General features: G+C 33.2%; 1 protein-coding gene across 1 annotated transcript; it reads right to left on the minus strand.

Annotated features, from left to right (window-relative positions):
- Positions 1 to 413: 413 nt before the first annotated feature.
- On the minus strand, positions 414 to 9,215 carry LOC147405853 (chorismate mutase 1, chloroplastic-like). The gene is made up of 6 exons (XM_086433719.1): positions 8,934 to 9,215; positions 6,556 to 6,775; positions 6,388 to 6,474; positions 6,058 to 6,201; positions 1,007 to 1,099; positions 414 to 866 (listed from the first exon to the last, which is right to left on the minus strand). Exons 1-6 carry the CDS (start codon positions 9,113 to 9,115, stop codon positions 630 to 632), a joined length of 963 nt encoding a protein of 320 aa, XP_086289845.1. The 5' UTR covers positions 9,116 to 9,215; the 3' UTR covers positions 414 to 629.
- Between the last annotated feature and the right edge of the window lie 17,423 nt (positions 9,216 to 26,638).

The raw sequence follows: 26,638 nt of genomic DNA on the forward strand, positions 1-26,638 counted from the left end.
TTACTAAAATGACTTGGGCGAGCCATCTCAATCTTTGATGAAATTGTATTTGTTTTGGAAGGAAAAATTCAGAAGTTTTTTATTAGAGGTTAAAGAAAAGGATATTTAGGTCATTTCCAATTAGTGTACCAGAAGACTCGGTCAAGAGACAATGTCATTAACAAAAAAATTGAGGGGGGGAGGGGGCAATTGGAGGGAGGGGAGGGAGTAGGGACAAATGGGGCATTTAATTAGTTGAAAATATAGGGGTGTCTCAAGGTTCTGTGGGGCCAATCGCCCCCACCAGCTCCGCCACTGACAACCCTAACCAAACAAACACACGTGCTATCCAATCAAAAAACCCAAGTTGAACTCAAAAGCCAGATTCATAGAGATTAGTACTGATTTCTTAGGGAATTAGTATAGGGATACAATTTTCGTAAAAATCCCTATTAATCATCATCATCATCTGTCGTCAAAGACTTATCCTAAAGATTTGGCAGAAGCAGCGTATTTCGCTAAATTTGAAATCATAAAATAAAACTCAAAATGCCCGTTTGCATTACAATCGACATAATCCAATTATTTTTGTAATTCTTAATCTTATGCTAAATTCACTTCAAAAAATAATGTTGAAGAATGTTGGCTGTTCAATCTAACCTTCTAAGTAAGTATTGAACCTGAACTTCCTTTGTCAAAGGCATGATCCATTCTCCATATAGATCAGCAACTAAGCTTGGCTCGATTTTAAATACTGGATCAGCTCCACCGGTCTCTTCATTAACACTAAACTCCTGCCCATAGGTTCTTGTTTTCATCTCTACTCTCTTTTTGATTGCTGCTTCCACGGTTTCGTACGTAAGCAAACGCAACAACTGTGCTGGATCCTGCAAATGACATCACCATAAGAGATTTTTATTTTTTATTTTTAATTTCTTTCATTTTTAAATGTAATAAATAAACCCGTGAAAAAAAAAAAAAAAAAAAAAAAAAACTGAACCCGAAATGTAAGGAAGGAAGTGAGTACTTGTGCTTTAATGGCAGCCTTGTACACGTCGGGGGATTCTTGAAACTTTGCCTCCGCTACAAATTTACCATAATGGATTCTCTTCGAAAGCACCTACAAATCATCATTTGGATGAAATAAAAAGCAAGCAGTAATAACTAACAAGAGGTGATGCTGTCCAAAGACTTCAAACTAAAAGCCAACATACCGTAAGACGAAGTATTGGTACACAAATGTTTAGGTGATAAAAGCATGAGAAACGGAAAAGACGAAAATCTAATATGCAATCCATATAGATGGAAGACAATACTCGATGTATCATGTATGAACAAAAGGAATAAAATCAATCACAAATGGCGGTCAAGTAGAAGATTTCCAGCTCCTAGGAAAATCATAACCATCGACCATATAGAACATATTCTTTTGGACAGTTAGCAAGTATGCCATGAACGCCCCTGACAGGGTTGGTTTCTTGTATAGGGAATCTCTAAGATGCAACCGGATGGATATTATCCATATATATCCTATATATCTACAGTGCCAATAAGTTCCGCCTAATGGGAGTATCAAACAAGGAGAAAAAGGCACGCAAAGAACTATACATGCATATTTGTTAAATAAGGCTTGAGTTTCAAGGTGAGTTATTGCTACAGAAAGGCCAAAAATGGCATGTGAACCATGAATGCTTCTGCTGTTCTTTAAGCAAAACTGCCATTATTGAATAACATGGGTCTCACAGACTGTACAAGGGGCTGATAATAAGGAAATGCACTATCAAGTGGACATGGTTGGTGAACTTCGATTAAGATACCCATATCGGTTTTGACAATATGAGAAGGTAATGACTCGTAGCAGAGTTCGAAATTCCAGTTGTTCTTTATTGATTAAGCAACTTTATTAAGAAAAACAAGGAGCTACAAACGAAGAAGAGAGAGAGAGGATTTGTTTTTTTCCGAGTGCGTGAAAGATCTCACTGAAGACCATCAAACCGGACAGCAAAGCAAGGCTCAACAAAACAGATAGTATCGTGGTATGTCATCCTTCCCTGAAATAGAACTTTCATGCTGGAGCAAGAACTAGCATGAAAATCAATCTATTACAACCAGCGCAGTTGTTTGGATTTCATTTTCTTCAACCAAGCCAAGCCTTTCTTAGTTTGAAAGCACTCACTGAGTTACTTGAGGACCAAGTCCTCTACTCCTCAATCTAGACCAATGAAGGTCCAATGCCACAGATATAATTTCTTCAACAATTGAATTCTGGTTTTGGATGATATAGGAATTCTACTCTTTCCAAAGGCACCAATACATTGCACAAGGAGACAATTTCCCTACAGAAGTACCATCATCACCACTATTTAAGCCTTCTCCCAAAACTTTGGAGTTGGCTGAACCAATAAACACTAGGAGTGAAATTAAAAGAAAAAGAAAAAAAAACTCCAAGACAATGGAACAGCGAATTAGATGAGGCACTAATTCCTATGTTTGCTTGCAAAGAACGCATCTATTTGTTATCAACATATCTTACATTATCAATAGCAGACTTCATACTAAGAGAATGTCCATACGAAGATGCTTTGGGATGAATGGGTTGTTTCCACCACACTCATATTAGATATCAGTATGCAAATCATGATCAGTTGTCCACCTCGATCATGAAACAACTCCATAGAATGACGTGAAGGAAAAGCATGAATTAGGGTTCCATTTCCAAGGTTGCGTGTCCTCATTGAAGGCCACTTCCATTCTGAAAAGATAACCAAAAGGAAGGCAATGCCATAAATTCCCCAATCATTTATGTCTCTCCAAAGATTTGAGATTCTAATTTCTAAGAAATTGCACCTTCATTCCTAACTGTTGAGTTATCTTGTGGAATAGGCTTTTTATGTAATTTGGAGAGCTTTTTCTTCTTCTTTTTTTATAAGTAATTTGGGGAGTTATAAGGGTGTCGTTGTTATTTTCAATTCTTTTTTAAATATGTAAGTGGGGAGGGTTAGAATTGACTCTTTAACTCTTTCTATCCTCCAATTTTTTTTTTCGTTCTTTCTTCGTCTTTCTCTTTTATGCTCATCTCCCTTCTATGGCTTTATTCAACATGGTATCAAAGCTAAAGAGGATCATGAAGACGTATGTTTGAAAAAATAGCAACTTTGAGGGTTTGGCGTCAACAGATGCACAATTGACATCAGTAGCCATACGAAATGCTAGAAACTCTAGGTTAGAAAGACCAGATGGGGTTGTAGAGTTGGATCTCATGATCTTTCCAGAATTTGTCTGCTTTCATCCCGATGGTCTTTTTGAGGATCCGATTGAGGCGATAGAAAAATCCATACCTTCATAAATTAAATAGATATGATCTGTTGGGGCTTTTTTCAAGCATCAAATCAGTACACTTTGGTCTATTACAAATATTCAAATCTATAGAAATTGTTCTCATGAATTGCGATGGAGATTTGATGCGGCAATGAAGGTTTTTCCAAAATGGTACCACTGCCCCTATAGTTTTTTGTTGTAAATGCTTGTTTTTTCCCAATTCTAGTGGTTCAGATACAACTTCAATTGTTTGTTGGATCTCCCATTCAATGTCAGCCACAGGTGCAGATGGTGAAAAATTACAACAGGGGTATGTAAATGGGCACGTGAAGAAGCTAACTATAAGTGGGAAATAAAAACTAGTGGTAATAATTGTGCTTCGTAAATCCATACAATCTCATATGAGTAGAGGGTTCTTAATTTTGTGAACAACCAAGAACTCCGGCATGATGTGACGCGGAAGCATGTGAATCAATAGATTTGAAAGAAATTGAGAGTTCAAGTTCAATGGAACACACAAAAACAGTTTGAATCAATAGATTCAATTAATAAACAAGCAATAGCTTAGAAGAAAATAAAGCAAAGAGTTAGAAAGTATTTAGGAGTGAAAGGGGATTGAATTGATATGTTTGAATTGATTGAATTTCGTTTTTGAAACTCCTTATATAAATAACTTCATCATAACAACTTAGAAACCTTTTAAAATACTAAAAAGTAATTTTCTAATCTATTTATAATATAATACCAATTATAATTCAATTTGGACACTTCTAAGCATTTATAATAATAACCCAAAGAATAAAAACGACATTAGAAACCTAAAAACAAATTAGAGACTAAACAATTAGAAACTAGATAGAATATAAACTTCCTAAAGTGGAAATAGAAACTAACTAGCCAACTTCTAAATAATTTAAAACTGAAATAACCTAAAGACCTATGACTAAAATCAAAATTGGGCTCAGGTTTGACTGAGTCAACTCGGTCTGAAAATTCTGGTCTTCCTCGTGTAGATGTCCTCCATCATAAAGTTGTGAGAATTTTATTCCCAGTAACAAAATATTGCTTGTGTACGTCAGCTAATGAGGTCCCAATTACAATTTATTCCTCTTTAGGGACAATGGGAAGAGTTGGATGATTAATAAATGTTAAGGTGGGATATTGATGCTAATAGAAGTATTTCTAGGCCATCAATTTTTAATGAGATTGAGTAAAATTCCTGAATCTCACCCTCATGTATAATAGACCTAAGATAATGAAAATGGTTGCTTAGGGGTATCTCTAGGCCATAATTTTTATCGACATCTCCACTAGTGTCAATACTAAATTTATACTCCACAAGTCTTGGTTCTACTTATTATAAAGTCACTGGACTCTAACAACTCTCTTCATAATTCTAATTTTGTGTACTTATCAAAAAAAATTATTCTAATTTTGTGTAAACTCTCTCTCTCTAGTCTCATCAACTAATACTAAATCATCCATAAATAACATACTCTAAGGGACGTGCCCCAAATATGAGTAATTACTTCATCTACAACTAGAATAAACAAATATAGACTCACAGTCATTGCCTCAAGTGAACCAATTGTAATTGGGAACTCATTCATCTCCTCTCAATTTGCCTCCAAACTAGTCACAACTCCTACATACATATTTTTAATTACGTCAATGTATCCATTCAGGACTCCTTTCTTTTCCAATATCCACCAATTAACTCTCTCTCCACTTTATTGTATACTTTCTCGAAGTCAATAAAAACATAAAAAGATTCTTCATCTCTTCACTATACTCTTATAGGCTGAGAACCGGAGCATGGGGAGACGTTTAATCCTTTTGTCGTGGCAAGGCTAGCAAATCTTACGCAGCAGGAGCAAGAGAACTCCCCTGGTTCTGGAAGGCAGATGAGTCCAAGCGCTATATCATTTGTCTAAGAAGAAGGATTGTCTCGAATGGTAGATCTACCTGGCATAAACCCAAATTGGTTCTTTGATATATTCATTTCTTGTTCTAACTTTTGTTCAATCACTCTTTGCCATAGTTTCATAGTGTGGCCCATAAGTTTAATGCCTCAATAGTTATGCCAATGCAGAAATTTCCAAGTAAAAAGGAACATTAGTATGTCTAGATAATTTTTTAGCTCTACTTTTTGTGTCCTTGAGTGAAATTTTGGAAAAATGTGCATTTAAAACAACATTTTCTTGTGTCTTCCATTTAACCTCACTAATTTCAATGTTGGTCTTACTATCTTAAGGCTTCTTTTCTTGAAGAGTCAGCTCCATTATTTGAGAATTTAGGTGTATTTTAGTCTTTATCTTCTTTTGTTTTGGGCATCTATATAAGCCCCTCTCATTATTTCTGTATTTTCTGATCTTCAACGAATGGAACAAAGAACTCCTTCTTTCCTTCTCCTTATCTTCTAGGGTTTGTTATCCTCACATCCATGACCTCATGGGAGATCCATTTAATGATTATGCGGAAAAGAATCAGCAAATGAAATAAAATTTGTGAACAACAAACACAAGCATGGTAACTAACACAACAAACCCACATAATTACGAAGTAAAACACAAGAACTGAGGGACAATGAAGGCAACTTAAGAAAAAGTACCTACAAAACTTACTGAACTGGAGGGATATCAAAACAAAATAAACCATGTAACCAAAACTTTTGACCATCACAGTAAGGCTTTCCTAATTTATTGTTAAAATCCATTTACAATTGGATAAAATGTGAATAGAAATCGTCAAAAGCAGTACCTGCAGGCAACTTGTGTCGCAAACTGCAGCTGATCCACAATTACCATCATTGCCTTCTTTAACTAATCTTGGAAGAAGCTCCCTAAAATACATATCCCAGACCTTTTTGTTTATGTTGATAGAAACAGTGCAAGGATGCAAAACCTAATTGGAAATAAGAAGTCCAAACATCATATGTCATAAATGAAATTCCTCTATCAAACCCAATAAAATGGGGGGGAAAACGATCTTGTTTTAGTAAAACTGTGACCCAATACAACTTGTAAAAATCAAAACATCTTATTATCCTCAGCAATATTAAGCATTCCACTCCATGTACACATATCTTACTTGCGGGTATTGGAGAGGAGGCAACATCGGCTCGGGCAAGGATTCTGGAAAGAAAGGATGCTCATCGGGACTTGCATATCTCCCAACCTAACTTGCAACAGAAACCAGTCAACAACAATATCAATCATCTTTTCTTTTTTTCTTTTTATTCTAAAAGGTTGTATTTACCTGTGAGTGGAGCTTTTCAGTTTCCTTGACCATGTACTCAACCAAAGAGCCATGGAACCCATCCATGGAAAATCCATTATGATCGTATGTGTCAGCATTGTAACAATACTGAGCCCTCTCTAAAAGGTTGAAGATTATGCTATCTTCTTGCCGGACCAAAGAGTACCGTATACTGTCTAGTGTCAGGATTTCACTCTCGTCAACCCTTTTCTTCTTCAATCTATATTTATATAATGAAAGATCAACATCAAAACACGGCCTACCAAGAAAGCAATACAAAAGATATTTATTTTAAACTTGTAGTGTGCAAGCATTACGTACATGTGTACATACATTGATGTTTGTATTGATAAGTATGCTCCAAAACATGCAGAAAGATACATTCTTGCACGTAAGTGTATATGGAAATGCTAGCTTATATGTGTGGAGGGTTGAGGCTGTAACTAATTGGATAAATTTTTTGGTAACCCCATGGTTAGGGTTCAATCATGGCTAAACCACTTTAATGATTTTTGAATTTAGATTTAGCTATTAAACTTTGATACCATATTTCTGGTCCCAAGCCCAGTTAAAAAAAGGCATGGTCACATCAGGTTGGTGGCCAACGTAAAAACTTTTCTCCCTTCGAGCAAGAATCTTGAACCTCTGTTTCATTTTTAGACATAATTGAATGGAGAAAGAAGATTCATTCACTCGACCCAAATGAGATAAGGCTTGGTTGATGATGACAACCATTAAACTTTCGAATGTGAAATCATGGGTTATCATGATAGCTCCCTTTTTCTTTGTTCTTTTGTTGTAAAGACTGTCAATGGACTACTTGTCCATCAAAGATATTTTTATCTTGTTCTTTTCCTCTTAAATACAATCTTATTTAGCTATAACAAAACTTTTGTTGTGTATTTGTATTCATGGAAATAATTATTCTTTGAATCATTAGTTTGTATCGGTAGGTCTTCTCAAACTCTATCTTTGTTTTCTAATGAATTATTTACCCATAAAAAAATTGTGTTTCATTGACCATATGGGTGTCAAAGTATGACAATAGCGTCGAATCCATTGAATCCTAAATTATTGACTTCACCTGACGTGATAGTTTAAATTAAGGATGCAACTTGGTCGGGTTCAAATCGAGAACCAAACCAAACCAATAGCTTTGGGGTAGTTTGGAACAAGTTACGGTTTAGTTCCGGGTTACAAAAATGGAGAACCGATCAATTTGGTTCGGTTCTCGGATCAAGCTTGTATAGAATCGAACCCTTATGCAATAAATAAATATATGTATATAATAATTATTATGAATTATTTTAGGAGTTACAACATAGATTAATGATCTTTTACGGATAAACGTAACGACTTTTTATAGATATATTAGTGATTTATTGTATGAAATTTTATGTTTATTATATGTTTGTTTTTTCATTAAAAAATGTTACTTGCAATTTATAGAATATTGGCAACCCATAAAACCGAACCAAACCAAACCAACTTTAGTCCGGTCTGGGTTGGTTGGGTTCCAATGGAATTTGGTTCGGTTTTGGTTCTTATTTAGTGGAACCGACATATGTCGGTTCGGTTCCAATTTGATCTCGATCCGAACCAAACCGAACCAAGTTGCACCCCTAGTTTAAGTAATGTAGAAATAAATAATTATTTTTTGTATGATAATAAGAATAATAATGGGTAATTTAATGTGATATGATTCATGTCATATACCCATAGACAACATAACAATTATATGTAATGATATATCATCCACATCGACAACTTCATCTGGAAAAGGTTGAACTCATAATCAATGGTACATTTCAATTAATATGTTGCAATTGAGGAAAATAAAATAAAAATGCGTCCCGAAATGGCACTCCAGTTCAATGGAGTGTTAGAATCCAACATCTGATCAACAAGCATAATTCACCCGATTAGAAAAATCCAAGAAACATATGTTGATATTATAATCTCCCATAGAAAGAACAAACCCACATTTTTTTCCTTTGGTCCTTCCATTGACTTTTCTATAATAATTATAATAAATAAATAACTCCAATTCCGAGTAATTTTCACAATATACAGAACCATCACAAAGAAGAAAAAATTTCCACCATTGATAAGAATCAATATTGGAATTTCAAGAAATTATGAGTCTCAGACACATTACACAATCAAAGAAAAACAACAGTACAAGCATACCCATTCATTCAAAATGTCCAAAAGAACTAAAAACAAAATCAAATAGAGTTCTTTCACTTCTTTGGGAGTACAATGGCCAAAATCCCAAATAGGCATTAATAGTTCTAATCAGAAACGAACAATAAAAAATAAAATAAAACCAATAGGGCATATTTAATAAGAAAAAATGACATTTTTTTCTTTCATACCGAGCATGATAGTTAGCAGAAGCATCGATGGTTTCCAAGCTTTTCTTTGGTGAAGCTGATTGGGTTGATCTAAAACTGGGATTTTGATTGGCTCGGATGGAGAAAAGAGAATTGGGTCTTGCAGATTCGAAAAAATGAGTTGAGAATTCAGGATAGGCAGCTTTTAACAACTTCACCTCCATTAATGGAGAGGAATGAGCAGTGTAGGACAGTATTGCAGAGAAGAAGAGACGTTGAAACTTGAAAGAGAGAAAAGGACAGATGAAAGGCTAAGAAGAGAAATCAAGGTTGAGAGACTTTTACATGAGAGAAATGTTAAGAGCTTTATTCTATGTGGCCCCTCCATATTTTGGCAAATATTTTATGTACCTTTACTTTTTTAAACTTGTGACATGCCCCTTGATTTCAGTCTTTTCTTATAGACTAGTGGAAACTGACTTAAAAACCCTTAATTTTTGTTTCTAAAAGCATTCATTTTTCAACCTTTGCTTCAAGATGATGATGATTATGGTGTAAAATTTACACACCCACCTCAAGATCCATAGCACCTTGAATTCAAATCAGAGAAATAAAAACCTATCTAAACACCAATGTGATATTTGTCAAAGAAAGTGAGCTTCATTGAGCGATTTTCAATGAAATCAATTGGTTCAAAATTTAACATGTTTTCCTCTATTAATACTCATAGATTCTTCTTTATTCTTGACATATTTCATTCACATTTTTTTTATTTGTTTGTTGCTCCAACTTAATCACGATAATGATTTGTTTCTTGATTGAACTAAACCGCGTGTGAATCATTTGATTTTTGTCATAATTCTTGGGATTCAAAACCTTATCTTAGTTGTGATGCACTACGACTCGTGAGTAAGTATGAGAAGAGCTACATGGAGAAGAGTGGGAGCTATAGTCCCCACCAAGATTTTGTAAAAAAAAAAAATATACATACTTTTGCTACACTACCATATATATATATATATAGGGTCCCGTTCGCCACCCTTAGTTTTACCACACACTTTAACAAACGCGTTTTGTCTTACATGGGTTAGAAGTTTCGGAATGAGCTGATTTTTGGTGAGGATGATCTCTATGGTGAGGAGATCATCCTCACCAAAAATCAGCTCATTCCAAAACTTCTAACCCCATCAAAATTTATTTACAAAAAATGAACGGTCCACGATTTTTCAACATGTAAACATGGGGCTAAACATTTCGGAATGGGCTGATTTTTGGGGAGGATGATCTTCTAATCATAGAGTTCATCCTCACAAAAAATCAGCTCATTCCAAAACTTCTAACCCATGTAGGACAAAAAACGTTTGTTAAAGTGTGTGGTAAAACTTAGGGTGCTGAACATTTCCCTATATATATATATGGGGGGCGTTCAATGGCCAACTTTTTAGCAAACTTTTTGGCAAAACATTTTTCAAAACATGAGTTAGAGGTTTTAGAATGGGCTGATTTTTGGTGAGGATGATCTCTATGGTGAGGAGATCATCATTACCAAAAATCAGCCCATTCCAAAACTTCTAACCCCATCAAAAACAGTTTACAAAAAATGGACGGTCTACGATTTTTCAACTGGTAAACACGGGTTAGAAGTTTTGTAATGGGCTGATTTTTGGTGAGGATGATCTACTCACCGTAGAGATCATCCTCACCAAAAATCAGCCCATTCCAAAACTTCTAACTCATGTTTTGAAAAATGTTTTGCCAAAAAGTTTGCTAAAAAGTTTGCCATTGAACGCTACCCTATATATATATGTAAATGTAATGCATTTTAGTAGTTTGGAATAAGTTAATTTTAAAGTGCTCCTATGTTTAGATAAATTTTAGACATACTCTAGAATTTTCAAACAGAAAAGGTAATCTAGCACTCAGTTTAAAATAAAGTCTGGCAAGCCTAACCAACTTAATAAGAATTCAAATATTACTAACCACAGCCTTTCAGATTTCATTGAAAATTGATCAAAGTCATTCAAAATGGACGGGTATTGAACTCCCAAATCTAAAATTAAAATTCAATAGTGAAAAACAATTATTTTTAAAAATTAGTTTTTACAAATTTCTTAGGAGTTTGTCCTTCACGTCTCAGTGGCATTAGATCATATTTTTCAATGTCACAAGGTGATGCAGTCGGGAAACTTTCCTTACTAACTTAGTTAAAAAAGTATTTTTCTTTAAAAGAATGTGATTTATAGGGTTGACAATGGGTTGGATAAAATCTACTTACCCAACTCATCCAAACTCGAGTTATTGGGGCATAAGTACATTTTTTTTCTATCCAATTAAGAATTTGGGTAAAATTATTCATAATTATTTTATCCAAATTTTTTAGTGCCGGATATGGATGTGCTTCATATTTGTGGGGTTTCGTATAGTCTCAAAAATAACACTCAAAGATATTTGTGTTTTGAAACTAATAATGTGCCTCACTTGACATCAATCTTCTTAATAGATTAGTGGAAAAAGACCCACGCATCCCTTGAGGGTCTTTTATCCCTCCTTAATGAAATCTGATGAAAAATAATTTTTATCTTTTTTTATCATTTTAAATGAAAAACAAAGTATAACAATAAAATTATGTTGATTATCGGCCAATCATCACTTACAATGACGAGCCCATCATTAGCATAGAAATAAATTAAGACTATCAATCGATCATCATTAGAACTTAGCCCCCACTGATAGAAAATCCTAACTTCGTCCTTGTGAGTAGACATGTTATATTTTGAAGTTTGTTTCTCCATTTCGATGTTCAATTCTCGATCCTCTGGAGTTCTTCTTTAGATTTCTTGAGTGTGGTCCCGAGATGATAGGATTTAAGATGAATTTGATGGACATCCTGGAATTCCAATTTATGATCTTACAATAATGATGACACAACAATGATAATAATGGTGGTGGTGGTGGTAGCTACGACAATAATGATGATGACAAGGGTATTGAGGTCAGTTTGCATTTATTCATAAGAAAATACTAGGGAATCATGTCATGAGTTTGAAAATGTGAGCGGTATTTATAAAAACTAGTCCAATATTGAAACTCAGGAGCATCGGAAGCATTAAAGTTAAAAATCTAATATGGAATCTTTATCCAAAATTGATACTCTAGGGCATCAGAAGCATTAAAGTGAAATAATATAACATCTTATCAAAAATTAACACTCTAGATCATTAGAAGCATAAAAGTGAAATAATCTAATATGGAATCTTTATCCTGGAGCATTGAAAGCATTAAAATAAAATAATCTAATATGGAATATGTTCGAACTGTAGATGATAATAAAATAAAGAACAAAAGAAAAACCTTGGCAAGTAAGGAATCGAACCACAGAGACAACGTTAATCCAAATTTTTTTTTACTTCCAATCAAATTCAAGTTTACGTAACTAATTTAAAATAATTTTCGAAAGAGATTTATCTAAAATAAACTACTAAAATAAAAAAACTTAGAAGTACGATAGAGAAGTGTAAATCAATTGGATCCACATTCACAATCTTTATCAATGAATTATGGTTCTCTTTTTGTCTCGATCCACTAAAGAAAGCTTGTGGCGCCCCGTCAAAAGTTAACAAAAATCCCATGTCAGATCTCGAGGCACTAGATGACGCCTCGAAATTTCGGCATGGTCTCTTCTATTTATGTTAGCATTCTAAGGTGTTCAACCTGCACCTGATAAACGACATACAATCCTGCATATATACATACAAAATATAATAACTAGCGAAAGCCTATATATATCTAATAACATACAATAGATCAGAGTGCGGAAGAAGAAATTTATATATAGAATTATACAGAAATTCCTCACTCTAACAAAAGTCCTAACGCTCAGAACAAAATCCATAAAACTACCTGGATGAACGAACACCAGTAGGACGGTAATAACCCCAGTACTCACCAGGTGACGAATTCCGGTTGTCTATCTGACCCACCAGATGATCCTCACTCGTACTCTATACCTGCCTCACCAAGCTCTGAATCTGAAACTAAAAAAATGAAGAAGGAAAGGGTGAGTAACAATGGTTACCCATTAGGAAAGCCAACAATTTATGTCAATAACCTCTCCTAACATGAACGAATAAATATACTGAATCATTTTCAAATATGCAAAATTTTATAGAAGAAACTACGATTAACTGGTAAAACATTTTAAAATTCATATTACATCGATCAACAATACTCATTATAACATTTTTTTATACAAATTTAATTGATCAAATGGAAACATTAAACGCATTTCATTTTATATATCAAAATAAGACAACAGATACATAATACATAATGGTGGAGTAGTGGAATTAGAGAGTTTGGATTCACGACTAGATTGCTCCCAGTTGGGACATAATATTTCATGATAAAGTATTAGTTCCTGATTTTGTGGCTGGTCGCTGTTTACCACACTTACGGGACCATTTATCCAGCTCATGCTAGCCGTTTGACATAACAATTTTTATGCGAAATGATAGAAGCGTGTGCGTGAAAATCGAGACGAATGGCATTGAAATCGAGATGACTGATTTTCGAATCTAACCCGGTGGTTTCGAAGATCTCAACACAATCGTCTTTTCTCCATTCTACGGCAGAAGACGGTTTGACCCTGAAATAGGCGAAATCCGAGGTCGAAGTTTTGAAATTCCCGTATATATATATATATATACAGTTGATTTTTGACGATACGGGATGAAAGAGAAAGTGAAATGGAAAGAGAGTGGGTGGGTTTTGTAGAGAACGCGGTTACAGACGTTTCTCTCTTCTGCGTCGGTTGTCAATGACTAGCCGTTTGCGAGGGATCTGAGGTGGAAGATTGAAGAAAAAACGAATTTAAAAAAAAATGGGTTGGCTGATTTTGGGTTGTTTAAAACGAAAGTAAATAGTGAAAAAATTAAAAAAATTTATTTATATATATCTTGGGACAAAATCGATATTTTGCCTATTGTTCGATCGATGATAACTTGATCGTCCGGACTCCAAAACTGACAAATGGATACTTTATTTCACCTAATTTTTCATTTCAGATCTAATGGTGTGGTCAATTTATACAAATTCTATCTCTAACAAAAATTTATATTTTTGGCCTGAGGTGACCACTAAAATTGATGTCTTTTTCATTTTTGATGATAATTCAACTTTCTGATCTCCAAAAATGATAAATAAATAGTCCATGTTCAATAATTTTTTGTCACGAACCCAATGATTTAATCGAATCTTAATAATTCTTACTCTAGTAAAAAGTCATTATTTTAGCCTAGTCCGACTCGATAATTGAGGATTTTATAACTTTTGTGTTCAGACTTGCATTTGAGCGTGTTTATAGGCTAAATTATGTTTTTCGATCATTTTGAATCTAATGGTGATATTATATTCCATTAAAAATGATCAAAAACATCTTAAAGTTTTACCCCTATGTCCCACTTTCAAGATTTTCTCAAAATTCTAATATTTATTTTTCTCGAGATACGAATCGAGAACTCGGGATTTTACAAGAAAGTCCTTTTGGAAAATTTCTTTTAAGAGTTACTTTTGGGTTTCAATTGAAATCCACTATAGCCAAAAAAAGTCTAAACGAACATCATTTATTTGGTTTTTTTTTACTCAAAAGCTAGAAAAACAAATAATATCTGATTCTTAAATCTAAAAAGAACAGGGTCTGAATGCCTATAAGATTAATCGATAGCTCTGTTCGGAAGTAATCAATTAATTTAGAATAATAGGGGTTTGATATTCTCTCTTGTAGTATGGGATACCATTTGAAAATATCATTATACCTACTAGTCGAAAAATTCTTATCTTATCTTTATTGAAAAAGAATAAATTGTATTATAAAGATGATTTCTAAATGATTAGATTGATTGAGAATACATGTATACCATACCATAAAGGTACGATGAAGTTGGCTTATTAAATGATAATTTACAATCTATAGTAATCAAACAATTAATCTCCGTTAGGGATCAACAGCCAACCTAAGTCAAAAAACACAATCAACCAATTATGACAAATTGTCAGATCGACCATAAAATCAAGAACTAACGGTGAGTTTCACAATGATTAAGTACTGGAGCATTGATATACATATTGATATTTTTGTATCAATCATGTACCTCATCATTCTTATCAAATACACCATTAAGATTAGTATTCTTATGACATGTTATGTTTATTTTATTTTATTATGAAATAGAAATTTTTCGTTACTATTTTATTAAAGATTAGTTTATTTCGAGTATTATTGGTTTTTATTTATTTATTTAAAACTTTACATTATTTATAATATATTAGCTTGTTTATCCATTTAAATTAGGATTATTGTGGCGCCCCGCCAAACACTAACACAAATCTCCATGTCAGATCTCGAGGTATTATGTAGTACCTCAAAATTTCGGCATGGTTTCCTCTGTTTATGTTAGCATTCCAAGGCGTTCAACCTGCACCTGATAAACGACATACAATCCTGCATACATATACAAAATATAATACTAGAGGAAGCTTATATACGTCTAATAACGTACGAAAGATCAGAGTGCGGAAGAATAATCAGAATACAGGATTATACAAAATTTCTCACTCTAACAAAATTCCTAACGCTCAAGACAGAATCCATAAAACTACCTGGGGAATTGACACCACTAGGGGGTATAGCCCTAGTACTTACCAGTTGACGAACTCTGGTTGTCTATCTGACCAACCAGATGATCCTCATTCGTATTCTATACTTGCCTCGCCAAACTCTGAATCTGAAACTAAAAAAATAGAGAAGAAAAGTGTGAGTAACAATGGTTACCCAGTAGGGAAACAAACAATTTCTGCCAATAACCCCTCCTAGCATGAACGAATAAGCATACTGAATCATTTTAAAATATACAAAATTTTACAGAAGAAACTACGATTAACTAGTACATATAGCTAGGGATGAGCAACTAAACATTTTAAAACTGACATTATATCAATCAAGAGTATTCACTATACCATTTTCTTTATATACAAATCTAATTGATCAAATGGAAACATTAAACATGCATTTCATTTTATATATCAAAGTAAAGCAACAGATACATAATACACAATGGTGGAGTATTGGAATTAGAATGTTGGGATTCACGACTGGATCGCTCCTAGTCGGGACATGATGTTACAATTCTCTCTAGCTTTTAGTTCCTGATTTTGTGGCCGGTCGCTGCACTTACCACGTTTGGTTGACCATTTATCCGGCTCAGGCTGGCCGTTTGACGTGACCGTAAGCAATTGGTCTCTTTTCGATGTGTCAGAACGTTCGACTACTATAGATTGTTAGTGATCACTGACTAATCATCTTCGTTTATGCCTATCAGGCGTGCATGTGATTCCCAAATATACAAACCATTCGTATACGACCACCTTTACATTACAAGTTCACTGGTAAAGATAGAGAGGAATAAACCCGGATTCCAGTTGTGACTCCACTCTCATACGCGTCCCATACCACGTATGAGCTTGGTGGTCCCTACCTTACATCCCAGGATAGTACACCACTCCGGATGATATGACGCACTATCCCTTCAGGTATTCACAAACTCTTTAACAGCTCACAAAATAGTTACATATATATTATTTTCATTTGAAAACAAAAGATAAATTAACAATACAAGGTTGAGAATAGATATCCAGTTTCCTACCATGCAAGTGTGGCCACCCGGCCTAAAATAAATAACATAACGGAGCGTCTCGCGCTAACAGAAATTTAAATAAACATGCAACCAACAATATTATTCCTGGATATCTGTTCACCAACCTGCACCCAACACAACAACGTAAAATGCAGATATCACCCCTCGGGTGTGACTCTGACATTTTACCGTTTCATACCCTTTTTCCCTTTTTTCGATTTTTACAATTTTCAATCTCTTCAATAAAACATCCATTTTTTGATATTCATCAATTCAATATGAGTTCATTGAATATTAAATCACATTTTCCAACTAAAGAATTTATTTTTATCAATAATATTAAAAAAGCAAATAAATTTTATATCAAAACAAGGTCCGAGCAGTGCACAAGACCCAATTTATGGAAATAACCCGTTAAAATACCCTACCCACATATAATTTGTTAAAAATACAATTAAACATATCAAACATGCAGTTTCTGGCGTGAATTTTTGAAATAACAAAATAATTCTATATTTTAGAAATACATCCAAATTTTCAGATAAAATTCTAAATGCAATTTTCACAATCTACGATTACTAATAGAAATTGAGAGTTCCTTACAATGTCTAGGCAAAAGGATCGAAGCGTGTGCGCAAAAATTGAGGCGATCGGCACGGGAATCGAGACAAACCGAACTTCGAAACGGCTAATTTTCGAAACCGGCCCGGTGGTTTTGAAGATCTCGATGTGCTCGTCTCTTCTCCCTTCTACGATGAAAGACGGTTTGACCCCGAAATTGATGAAAATCGAGGTTGAAGTTACGAAATTTCCGTATAAAAATACGGCTGATTTTTGACGATATCGGGTGAAATAGAAAGTGAAACGAAGAAAGGTTGGGTGGGTTTTGTAGATGTCGAAGCTACGGACATTTCTCCCTTCTCGTCAGTCGTCGACGGCGAGCCGTTTGCGAAGGATCTGAGGTAGAACATCGGTGGAAAAAAAATAATTTTTTTTTCTCACGGCTGTATCGACGAGTTGAGGAAGATGACATATAAAAAAATTTAAATATTATTTATATTAAATTTGGGACGAATTCGACATTTTATTAATTGTTTTGATCGACGATAACTTGATCATCCGGACTCCAAAACTGACGAATGAATACTCTATTTCGCCTAATTTTTCATTCCAGATCTAATGGTGTAGTGAATTTCTACAAATTTTATCTCTAACAAAAATTTACATTTTTGACCTGAGGTGACCTCTAAACTTGATGTCGTTTTCGTTTTTGGCGATAATTCGACTTCCTGATCTCCAAAAATGACAAATAAATAGTCTATGTTGAATAATTTTTTGTTATGAACCCAATGGTATGATCGAATTTTAAAAATTATTCCTCTAACAAAAAGTCACTGTTTTAGCCTGATCCGACCCGATAATCGAGGATTTTGCAACTTTTATATTCGGACTCGCATTTAAGCATGCTTACAGGCTAAAGTATATTTTTCGATCATTTTGAATCCAATGGTGAGGTCAAATTCCATTAAAAATGATCAGAACAAGGTCCTACATTTTTACCTTAAGTCCCACTTTCAAGATTTTCTTAAAATTCCACTATTTATTTTTTCCTCGAGATACGAATTAAAAATTCGGGGTTTTACAATTATTAATTTAAAATATGAGTTTACTATTGAGTAACTTCCCTATTACTCACCCTACTAACAAACATTCCAGATGTCCCAACTATCGAGATGTCTATTTTTTATAGGAAACATTATATAGAAGGATCGTAAGATCCAGATGATACATACTATTTCTGTTACATGTGAGCTGAGATTGGAGTTTAGTGACATTATTTTTATATATTTTTAGACTTTTTTGTATATATTAGCATCATATGTGTTGTGTATTCTTGTATATATATGTCTAGAGAGTGAGAGTTAGTGTTTACGACGTAGATAACTGTCGATCGATGTGGGATGTATATTTGATGTATGTACACTTTTGGGTGTAATTATAATTATATTTTTTGGCATGATATACACTCGATATGATATGGTGGTTGGAATGGAGTTGGATATTTGGATTTTGATTTTACAGGTATTTTTCTACAGATAAATGTTTTTTTTTATAAATCCAATTTTTAAAAAAAATTTTATTGAAATTCTTTAAAAGAAATTCACATCGTATTTAAGATTCGAAGATCTTGATTTTTTTATTTTTTTCACTCTACCTTTGAGATTTGGGAAAAATGTCCTAAATCGGGGCGTGAAAATACACCAAGGCAAATTGGAGGAATAGCTAGGAGCAGAATCAAGATTTAGTCTTTTTGGGGGCAACTATGAACTCATTAATAATATTAAATTTATATTTTAAAATGTAAAAAAAAAAACTTTTACTACATGTCTTTTCAATAATTTGATACTTACAAAAAATATAAACTCATAACATTTATACAAAATTTTCACATCGTTTCCCAAAAAACTCAATCCCTAATTCGTATATATAAATATTCACAATTATTCCTGTCAACTTTTCATATTATGAAAGTGTTGAATGATCGTTTCATTATCAATGGTTTCAAAAATATTTTTCTTGATATATGCCATCGATACATGACATAACAATATCATGCCTTTCACAAAAAGAAGAAATTTCGTTAAGTAAAGATTTTCTTCCAATATTCATCGTCATTTGTAATTGTTGCTTAGATACTTTAACTAAAGTCAAAGCTTTTACAATAACTTAGTTATTTTTTCTACAGTGTTTGTGACAATTCATTTGAAATCCCCAAAATATTTTTCATAAAGTGCATGATGAATACAAAGTCAAAATATTGAATAAAATATAATAAGACACTTACTTCACATCTTTGTTCATAATTTGTGTTATCCTCTTTAACAACCATAAGCACGTCAACAACAGAAGAAAACATAGAAATCAATCTCATCAAGATATTGTGATGCGAGCCCCAATGTGTATTACCAACTCATTGGAGGGTAATTTTATTGATTCAAACCACGTCCACTTATAATTTCACCATTGTCTAGTGCTTAAATAATATTACTAACGCATTTTTCTCTTATAATATCTCAACATTTGCATGAAACTTCCACAACATTAAACAAATTAACAAGAATATTGAAAAGATTAACGATTTAATTGTATTTTTTGCAATAGTTATAAGTGTTACCCGAAGTTGATGAGCAAAATAGTGAAAGACTTTTGAGATCATTAACTTCTTCTCTCATATTACTAGACCCATCATAATCTTGTTCACTTAATCTTAATATACTTAATCCATATCTGGAGAACAATGTTTTAATTGCTATTTTCGATGATAAAATCATTGTGTTACTAACATGGACAATACTGAGAAATCGCTCAATAACATATCCATTTTTATTCACATAACAAATTAAAACTGTAATTTCTTTTTGTATTGATACGTCAAGGAATTCGTCAACCAAAATAAAAAAAATAGTTCATCCTTAAGATCATTAATTATCGTATTTTTATATATCACAAGATATGACCTTGAGATTCTTGGGAGTATCCTTTAGTACAATATTATTGACAATTTCATTATGATTGAAACAAACTTGTAGAAGCTCAAGAAAGTTTTTACGATTTATTGAATCTTTATATTCACATTGTGATCCTGAAAGACTAACCCTTGACGTAAAAGTAATCAGATACAATTAATTGTTGTAGTCAAACGAATCCGATACTTGTTTCTAGCTTGATTAGATTGTCGAGAATAAACAACTTTAATGTGGTACTTTTGATTCATTGAATCTTGACATTTCCTCCAAGCTTTGGTATGGGTGTTATTTGGGCCTCCAACATAAGTTTGAAATCTTTTTTTTTTTTTTCCAAATTTGTGAATTCCATAATAATGAAAGAATCACCACCGACTTGCTTATCAAAATCAACTCTTATTAGATAGTAATATAAGCAAAACTTGACATCTTTCACAATACTATACCCTAATCAATTTTCAAAATCATCAAACCAAGTTGAAATGAAATGATGTCATACCTTTCCAAATTTCCTTTGTGAAAAATCATGTTCACGAGGTTAACATAGGCCTTTTTGTAAGTACTATTTTGAATTTCATCTCTATTATTAAAATGATAATCTAAAATTTTAACTTGTAACCTAGGATCCGAAGGAAGATTTTTTAATTTAATTTCAATATGACTATGTTTTGAACATCGTCGTATGTCATCATTACTAATATCATTCTTTTCTTGAATAATGAATGATTGTTCCTTATAAGAAATTTATCCATATATACTTAAAAAATTTATTTATTTAGTTAGATATCAAGATTTTTAACATATATATATATATATATATATATATTAAAGATACCTATTATTCTATCCTAGAAATTTATGTGATTCCAACATTGAAAAAGAGTTTTACATGTAAATGAAAGATAACATGAATTAATCTAGTCTCAATCATAATCAATAATTCAATAAACAATAAAAATTAAAGTTCATAACATCATAAAATAAATATCAATGGTCAATCACTAAATTAACATGGGGTTATGTCTCCCTGTATATTCATAAAAGGAATATCAATCTTTCATTACAAAATTAACAATTGGATTTCGTTCCCTATACATATATAAAAGGAATATTCTCATTCAATCACAAAATTAATAATGAAGCTCCGCTCCATATAAAAATAATAGAATAAAAAAGAAATAATTTCATGAGTTTAAAGTGAGTACCTTTCAAGTTTGAAGTTAATTTCGATCTTTAAATGACAGAATTGGAAGGGTTTTGATCATTGAATAATCAAGGCTTAGGCTTGGTAATAAATTGAAAGATTCCTGCAAAATTATGATAGATTTATTAAAAAAAATGTAATGAAGGGGCGTGAAATAAAATTTCAAAGGAGGTATTTAAAATTTTGACAAAAATATAAGGGTTTAAAATAAATAGAAGATGTCACGTGTCTTGTAACGAAGAGGTTCCTTCGAAATTTGAAGTGGGCTAGTCGCTTCAAAGTTGAACTCCTAGTTTTTGGTGGTTTTTATTTTTATTTTTTGAGAAGCAAAGATTTATTAATAATAATGAGTTCGAAGAGATGACCAAACAAGCTCAAGCCAATACAAAGAAACCTACATTGTGGCAATACAATAAACTTCATCCCAATTACCAACAAAATCAGTAGCATTGACTATTTCAAGAAATTGAATTCAAACAACTTTTCATCATATATTTTGCAGATAAGATGCCAAACAAAAGCTGCACCCGATTGGCAATCCCAAGATCAACTTCTTGTCTCCTTAAGAGCACATGATCTTCAAATGGGGTTGGTGTTAAATACTTAGATTGTTAGGTGCTAAGGACTTGGGCGATATCAACTTAAACCTAAAAAGGTATAAAAATTCAATAAATAAATAAACAAAATTTTAATAAAGGGTAGTCGACTGGTCATTATTTTATGAGAGATGCATGACCATCAATTGAGGGTTGTGTTTGAGGGAATCTTAAAAAAAAGAAAAAGGGATTTAGTGATTAGTGGCTGGGTGGTAAGGTTTAGTGGTTGTGTGGGTCTTTATTCTTGTTAAAATGCCCCCTACCACCATCTTCTCCTCAAAAGGTTCTATCTCCTTCCATACACACTTGGCCTCTTATAATTGAATACATCTTTATATTTGATTATCAACAGATTTTCATAAAGATATAATTAAACTAATTGAAATCTAAAACCCTAGGAAAGGAGAGAGACAAAAAGAAAAAAAACTAGATTTTGACGAATGTTGAGTGGTGCCATGGTAGCTGGTGTAATGGAGTCGTCTAGATATTATAAAGAGGGGGTTGGAGAAAATAATGAGAGGAGAGGAGAATGGGATTGACTTTCTAATTTAAAATAAAAAATCAATAATTTTTATTACCTACTTTTATTGTTTCAAAATTTTTGTGGGGGAAAACTAATAGAATTATTTTAATTTTTAAAAAAATTCTTAGTACCTCATAGGTATGAAAAAGTCTTGTGAGGGCAATTGCCCCCATTGTAAATCTACCCTTGGGAGTAGTTGCTTTTTTTTTTTTCAATAAAAAGAAAGAAGCAAAAAAAAAAAGAAATTAAAAGGAGGAGTAAAAAAAAAAAAAAAATAAGTTAACTCTTGGCCCGCATGAGTATAAACTGTAAATGACGAAAAATACAAAAAAAAAAAAATGAAAATTACAAAAATCAGAATTTTCAGTTTTGGGCTCAACTCACGTTTCGAAGACTAAGAGAAAGTTGAGAAGATCATATCATTAAGAGTTTTAACAAAAATGGTAGTTTTAGGAAATCAATAAGGACACCCCTTGAGTTCATACCTAGTACATTTATTTTTTAGCCTTTTATCCTTTCTTGCTTTGACTTAACCATAGCCTATGTTACAACCCAAATAAGAGTCCTCTCCAATCAGGTAAAGGGTCAAAGGTAAGATCTGAAAGTTAGTTGATTGGTGATGACAGTATTCAAATGATGGTTGACAACAACAAAAAGAAGTAGGTAGGAGCAATAATGAGACATTGATCGTGCGTTTCACCTTCGACTCAAGTCATAACAATCGTTGGAAAACATGAGAGAGAGAGACTAGATTGGATAGTTGAAAACAGACACAACTACTTGAAGAGAAAAGGAAGATTGAATCATCGAAAGAATAGTTGCAAAGTAGAGTGTCTGATTTATTAGCTCAACTTGAATCACCAAACCACTAGAATCGTTGGGATTTCAGATAAGTTTGAGTCATTGTTTCCATTTTATTTGTAATTTAAAAAGTTTGGAAGGGTACATTGAAAGCTTGAAAGGACACTGTGAGTAAAAATGTCAAATGTGGCAAGATTAAATACTATCGACATGATTAAAACCTCAAAAAGGACATTGATGTCAAAGAAAGGTATAAAATCAAACTTGGTGAAAACCTTAACATGCATAGGAGCAATATTGGTAGAATAAGAAAGAAATAAAAAATAATAAGAGAAAAATAGAAAAACGATCTAGGGTTTCTCAATACCATTCACTAGTCAACTTAAACACACTTTCATCTTGAATCTAACCATTTTTTCAGATTCCCCAAATAGTTTGAATCCTAAACTTTTGAGTTTGGGGATAAGTCTAAAGGGTCCATGATAAGTCGAGAATGGATTCGTGCCATTTGTTTGACCCTTCACCTCGATGATTGCAAGGTGTTCAGGCCAGACTTACTCACATTCTAAACCTTCTCTAACTCAAACAATTTTGCAAAAAACAAAATAATTTACTCGCTTTTTAGCTTCACATTCCAAAAATTCAAAAACATCTTAAAACATAAAAAACTATATTTTCGGTCAATAAGAAAAAAAATCTAGAATTTGTATTAAAATACTGATTTTCAAAATAAAAAGGTAGATAAATTTGAGACCAATAATCCTAAAAAAATTATTTTCTCATTCATTGCATAATTTTACATCTTAGTTCAAATGTGTAAAAACAGGAAAATAAAAGTGTAAGAATACAATGAAATGTGTCTAGTGACATAGAATGTAAAAGATATCTAAACGAGCCTACAGATCAAGAATTAAATCTACTATGTCCACAATTACTCTATCAACATCGGTAGGGTCTTTACTAACAAGGTAAGAAGTCACGTTGTCCACTCTGGCACTCAAACTTAACTGCCTATGGAGATCATCAATATCTGACTGATATCTCTAAACACACTACGTCTCTGAACATCACTCTGATTCAAAGCAGTAGTCAAGTGATCAATGTCTTCCTGCAACCTCTTGTTCAGACTTGAGCCAGATGCTTCTAACTTAAAGGTGGTCTATCTGAATCTCCTCGGTACGATCATGTTAATCATGGATATGCGAAGTGCGAGACTCGGGTAGAGGATTAAAATGAGGCAAAACACGACCGCTTATCAACTCAAGGATCCAAAATTGATAGCACACAAAATCGTGAAATGCATCAAGAGGGCTAGCAATAACCTAAGTCTGTTACCACATTTTGGCAAGACGGTCTCTCAAATGGGTGTTAGAATAGCTGAAATCCCTGATCAAACTATTATACTCCTTAGGTAAGTGTGTACCCTGAATATGACCATACTGACGAAGCACTCGAAAGAGGAAGTATTGGGTAAAGCCGTGCAAACTGATCAATATTAGAAAACAACACCCGTGACAAGACATAGTAGGTTGTGTTGAGTGTTGAAATGAACCTACCCATCAGATCAAACTCTTCTCGAAAGATTGAAGAATTCCTACTAATGAACTCTGGATACTCTCTATAAAGCATCATCGTCACCTAATCAAAATTGAGATAAAACAGACTATCAATGGCAGGATAAGAAAAGAGATGATCAAATAACCAAAGCTACCTTTGAATTGGGAGTTAATAAAAATCATATATTTTCCAAAAGCATAATATTCATAAATTTTAAAAATCACAAAACTATTAAATTTTTCCAAAAAAAATCCAATTAATCCAAAAAATATATATTTACTAATGCCATTAATAAAATAAGAGAGGGTTCATGACCCTTACCTACAAAAATGGGAATACCCCAAAAAAGTATACTTCTTCTTAGTGGCGCAAGCCGTCAAAGCTTGGTTAGGATCATGGGAGCCAATCGATCACTATCCCAAACTTGCAATATTACATCAATCAAAGCCAGGTCCACGTTGTCATCCTTGTGTCGGAATAGAATTTGATTTACCAATACTAAGGTTAGAGTGTTAAACTATAGGTTGGGTAGGAATAGGCCTATCAATGGATAGTCGAAAATTCGAATCCGATTTGAATTCGTATTCAAAATTTTGGATAATATCCTAAAATTTCGGATATCGAATTCAGATTTGAATATATTATAAATATTCGAATAGATTTCAGATACGAATTCGGATGTTGATACATCCGAATCGTTAATATCTGATCCAATATTAATGCATGTTTTGTTTTGAATTTATATTATATATAAATAAAAGTAGAAGACAACTTTTTTATATTATATATTATATATAAATAAAAGTCATCATTATAAAAAGATTTTTTATATTATATAAATAAAGGTGTTAGTTAGCTTTTTCTATTATATATTATATATAAATAAAAGTCATCACGACTTGTGGGTAGGCCCCTCTCTCTCTCTCTCTCTTTCTCTTTCTCCAGTTCCAGTAAAGAGAAATCTTTGAGGACATGGCAGCTCGAAGCTTACGGTCAGACAAGAACTTCGACCAAAATGAATGATTGGTGATCACAAAACATCCGGAGATAAGATGCTTGAGTTAGGCATCCAAATCAAAGATAAGATCTCACCATAGCTCCTTCGCCATGATAGACTTCGAAAACTCATTATTGCTAGTCTTCCCCGTTATAGAAACCCTCATCCATTTTCTCATATGTGTTGAGATCTTAGGTTTCAAGTGATTCCTCTCTCTCTCTCTCTCTTCCTTCAAACTATAACAAAAAACCTTTGATATTTTTAGGTTGAAGATGACTGGGTTGGAGAGGAGAAATTTTAGGGCTTTTGGCTATGGGTTGAAGATGAGGTCATTTCGATCATAGATTAACTTTGAATCGGATAATATAGGATATCCGACAAGTTAGTTGAATTTGGATTCGAATGTCAATGTATTACATCCGATTAGATTCGAATTCAAATTCGAATATCAATATTTTTTTTTATTCGAATCTGGATATAGACATATCCGATCGGATATCTATCTGTTGACAGCCCTAGGTAGGAACTCGAGAACACCTTGTTAAAGATGACAGGCTTTGAAAGCCGAATCAAAGAAAAGTCGTCAGGTAGAGGTTTGAGTTCTGATCAAGGAGTATTTAGAAATTTTGTAATCTTATTTTTTTAACTCTCAAGAATGGGTGGAATCACTACCTTTGAAGAACTTCACAAACCAAGTGTCTGCTCGACCTCTTCGATATTTGGTGTTAATTCTTGCTCCCCAAATCGAAACACGTTAGCTTCGAGCACCCAACACCTGATTAAGGCTTCAACCAATTCCCACTTTACTTTAACCTTGAATAGAGAAATAACAAACCCAAGTTTATTTTCATTGA

The sequence above is a fragment of the Akebia trifoliata genome, chromosome 3, assembly GCF_017979445.1.
Source record: "Akebia trifoliata isolate Shusen 1 chromosome 3, ASM1797944v1, whole genome shotgun sequence".
Taxonomy (NCBI): Eukaryota; Viridiplantae; Streptophyta; class Magnoliopsida; order Ranunculales; family Lardizabalaceae; genus Akebia; species Akebia trifoliata.

What these genes read in the sequence shown, in the direction of transcription:
- LOC147405853 (XM_086433719.1), bottom strand. Translation starts at nt 9,115, where the DNA reads ATGGAGGTGAAGTTGTTAAAAGCTGCCTATCCTGAATTCTCAACTCAT. An exon ending in GCGACACAAGTTGCCTGCAG is followed by an intron (nt 1,100 to 6,057) that starts GTACTGCTTTTG and finishes GATGATTTGTAG; the next exon opens with GTGCTTTCGAAGAGAATCCA. An exon ending in AGGCTGCCATTAAAGCACAA is followed by an intron (nt 867 to 1,006) that starts GTACTCACTTCC and finishes TGTCATTTGCAG; the next exon opens with GATCCAGCACAGTTGTTGCG.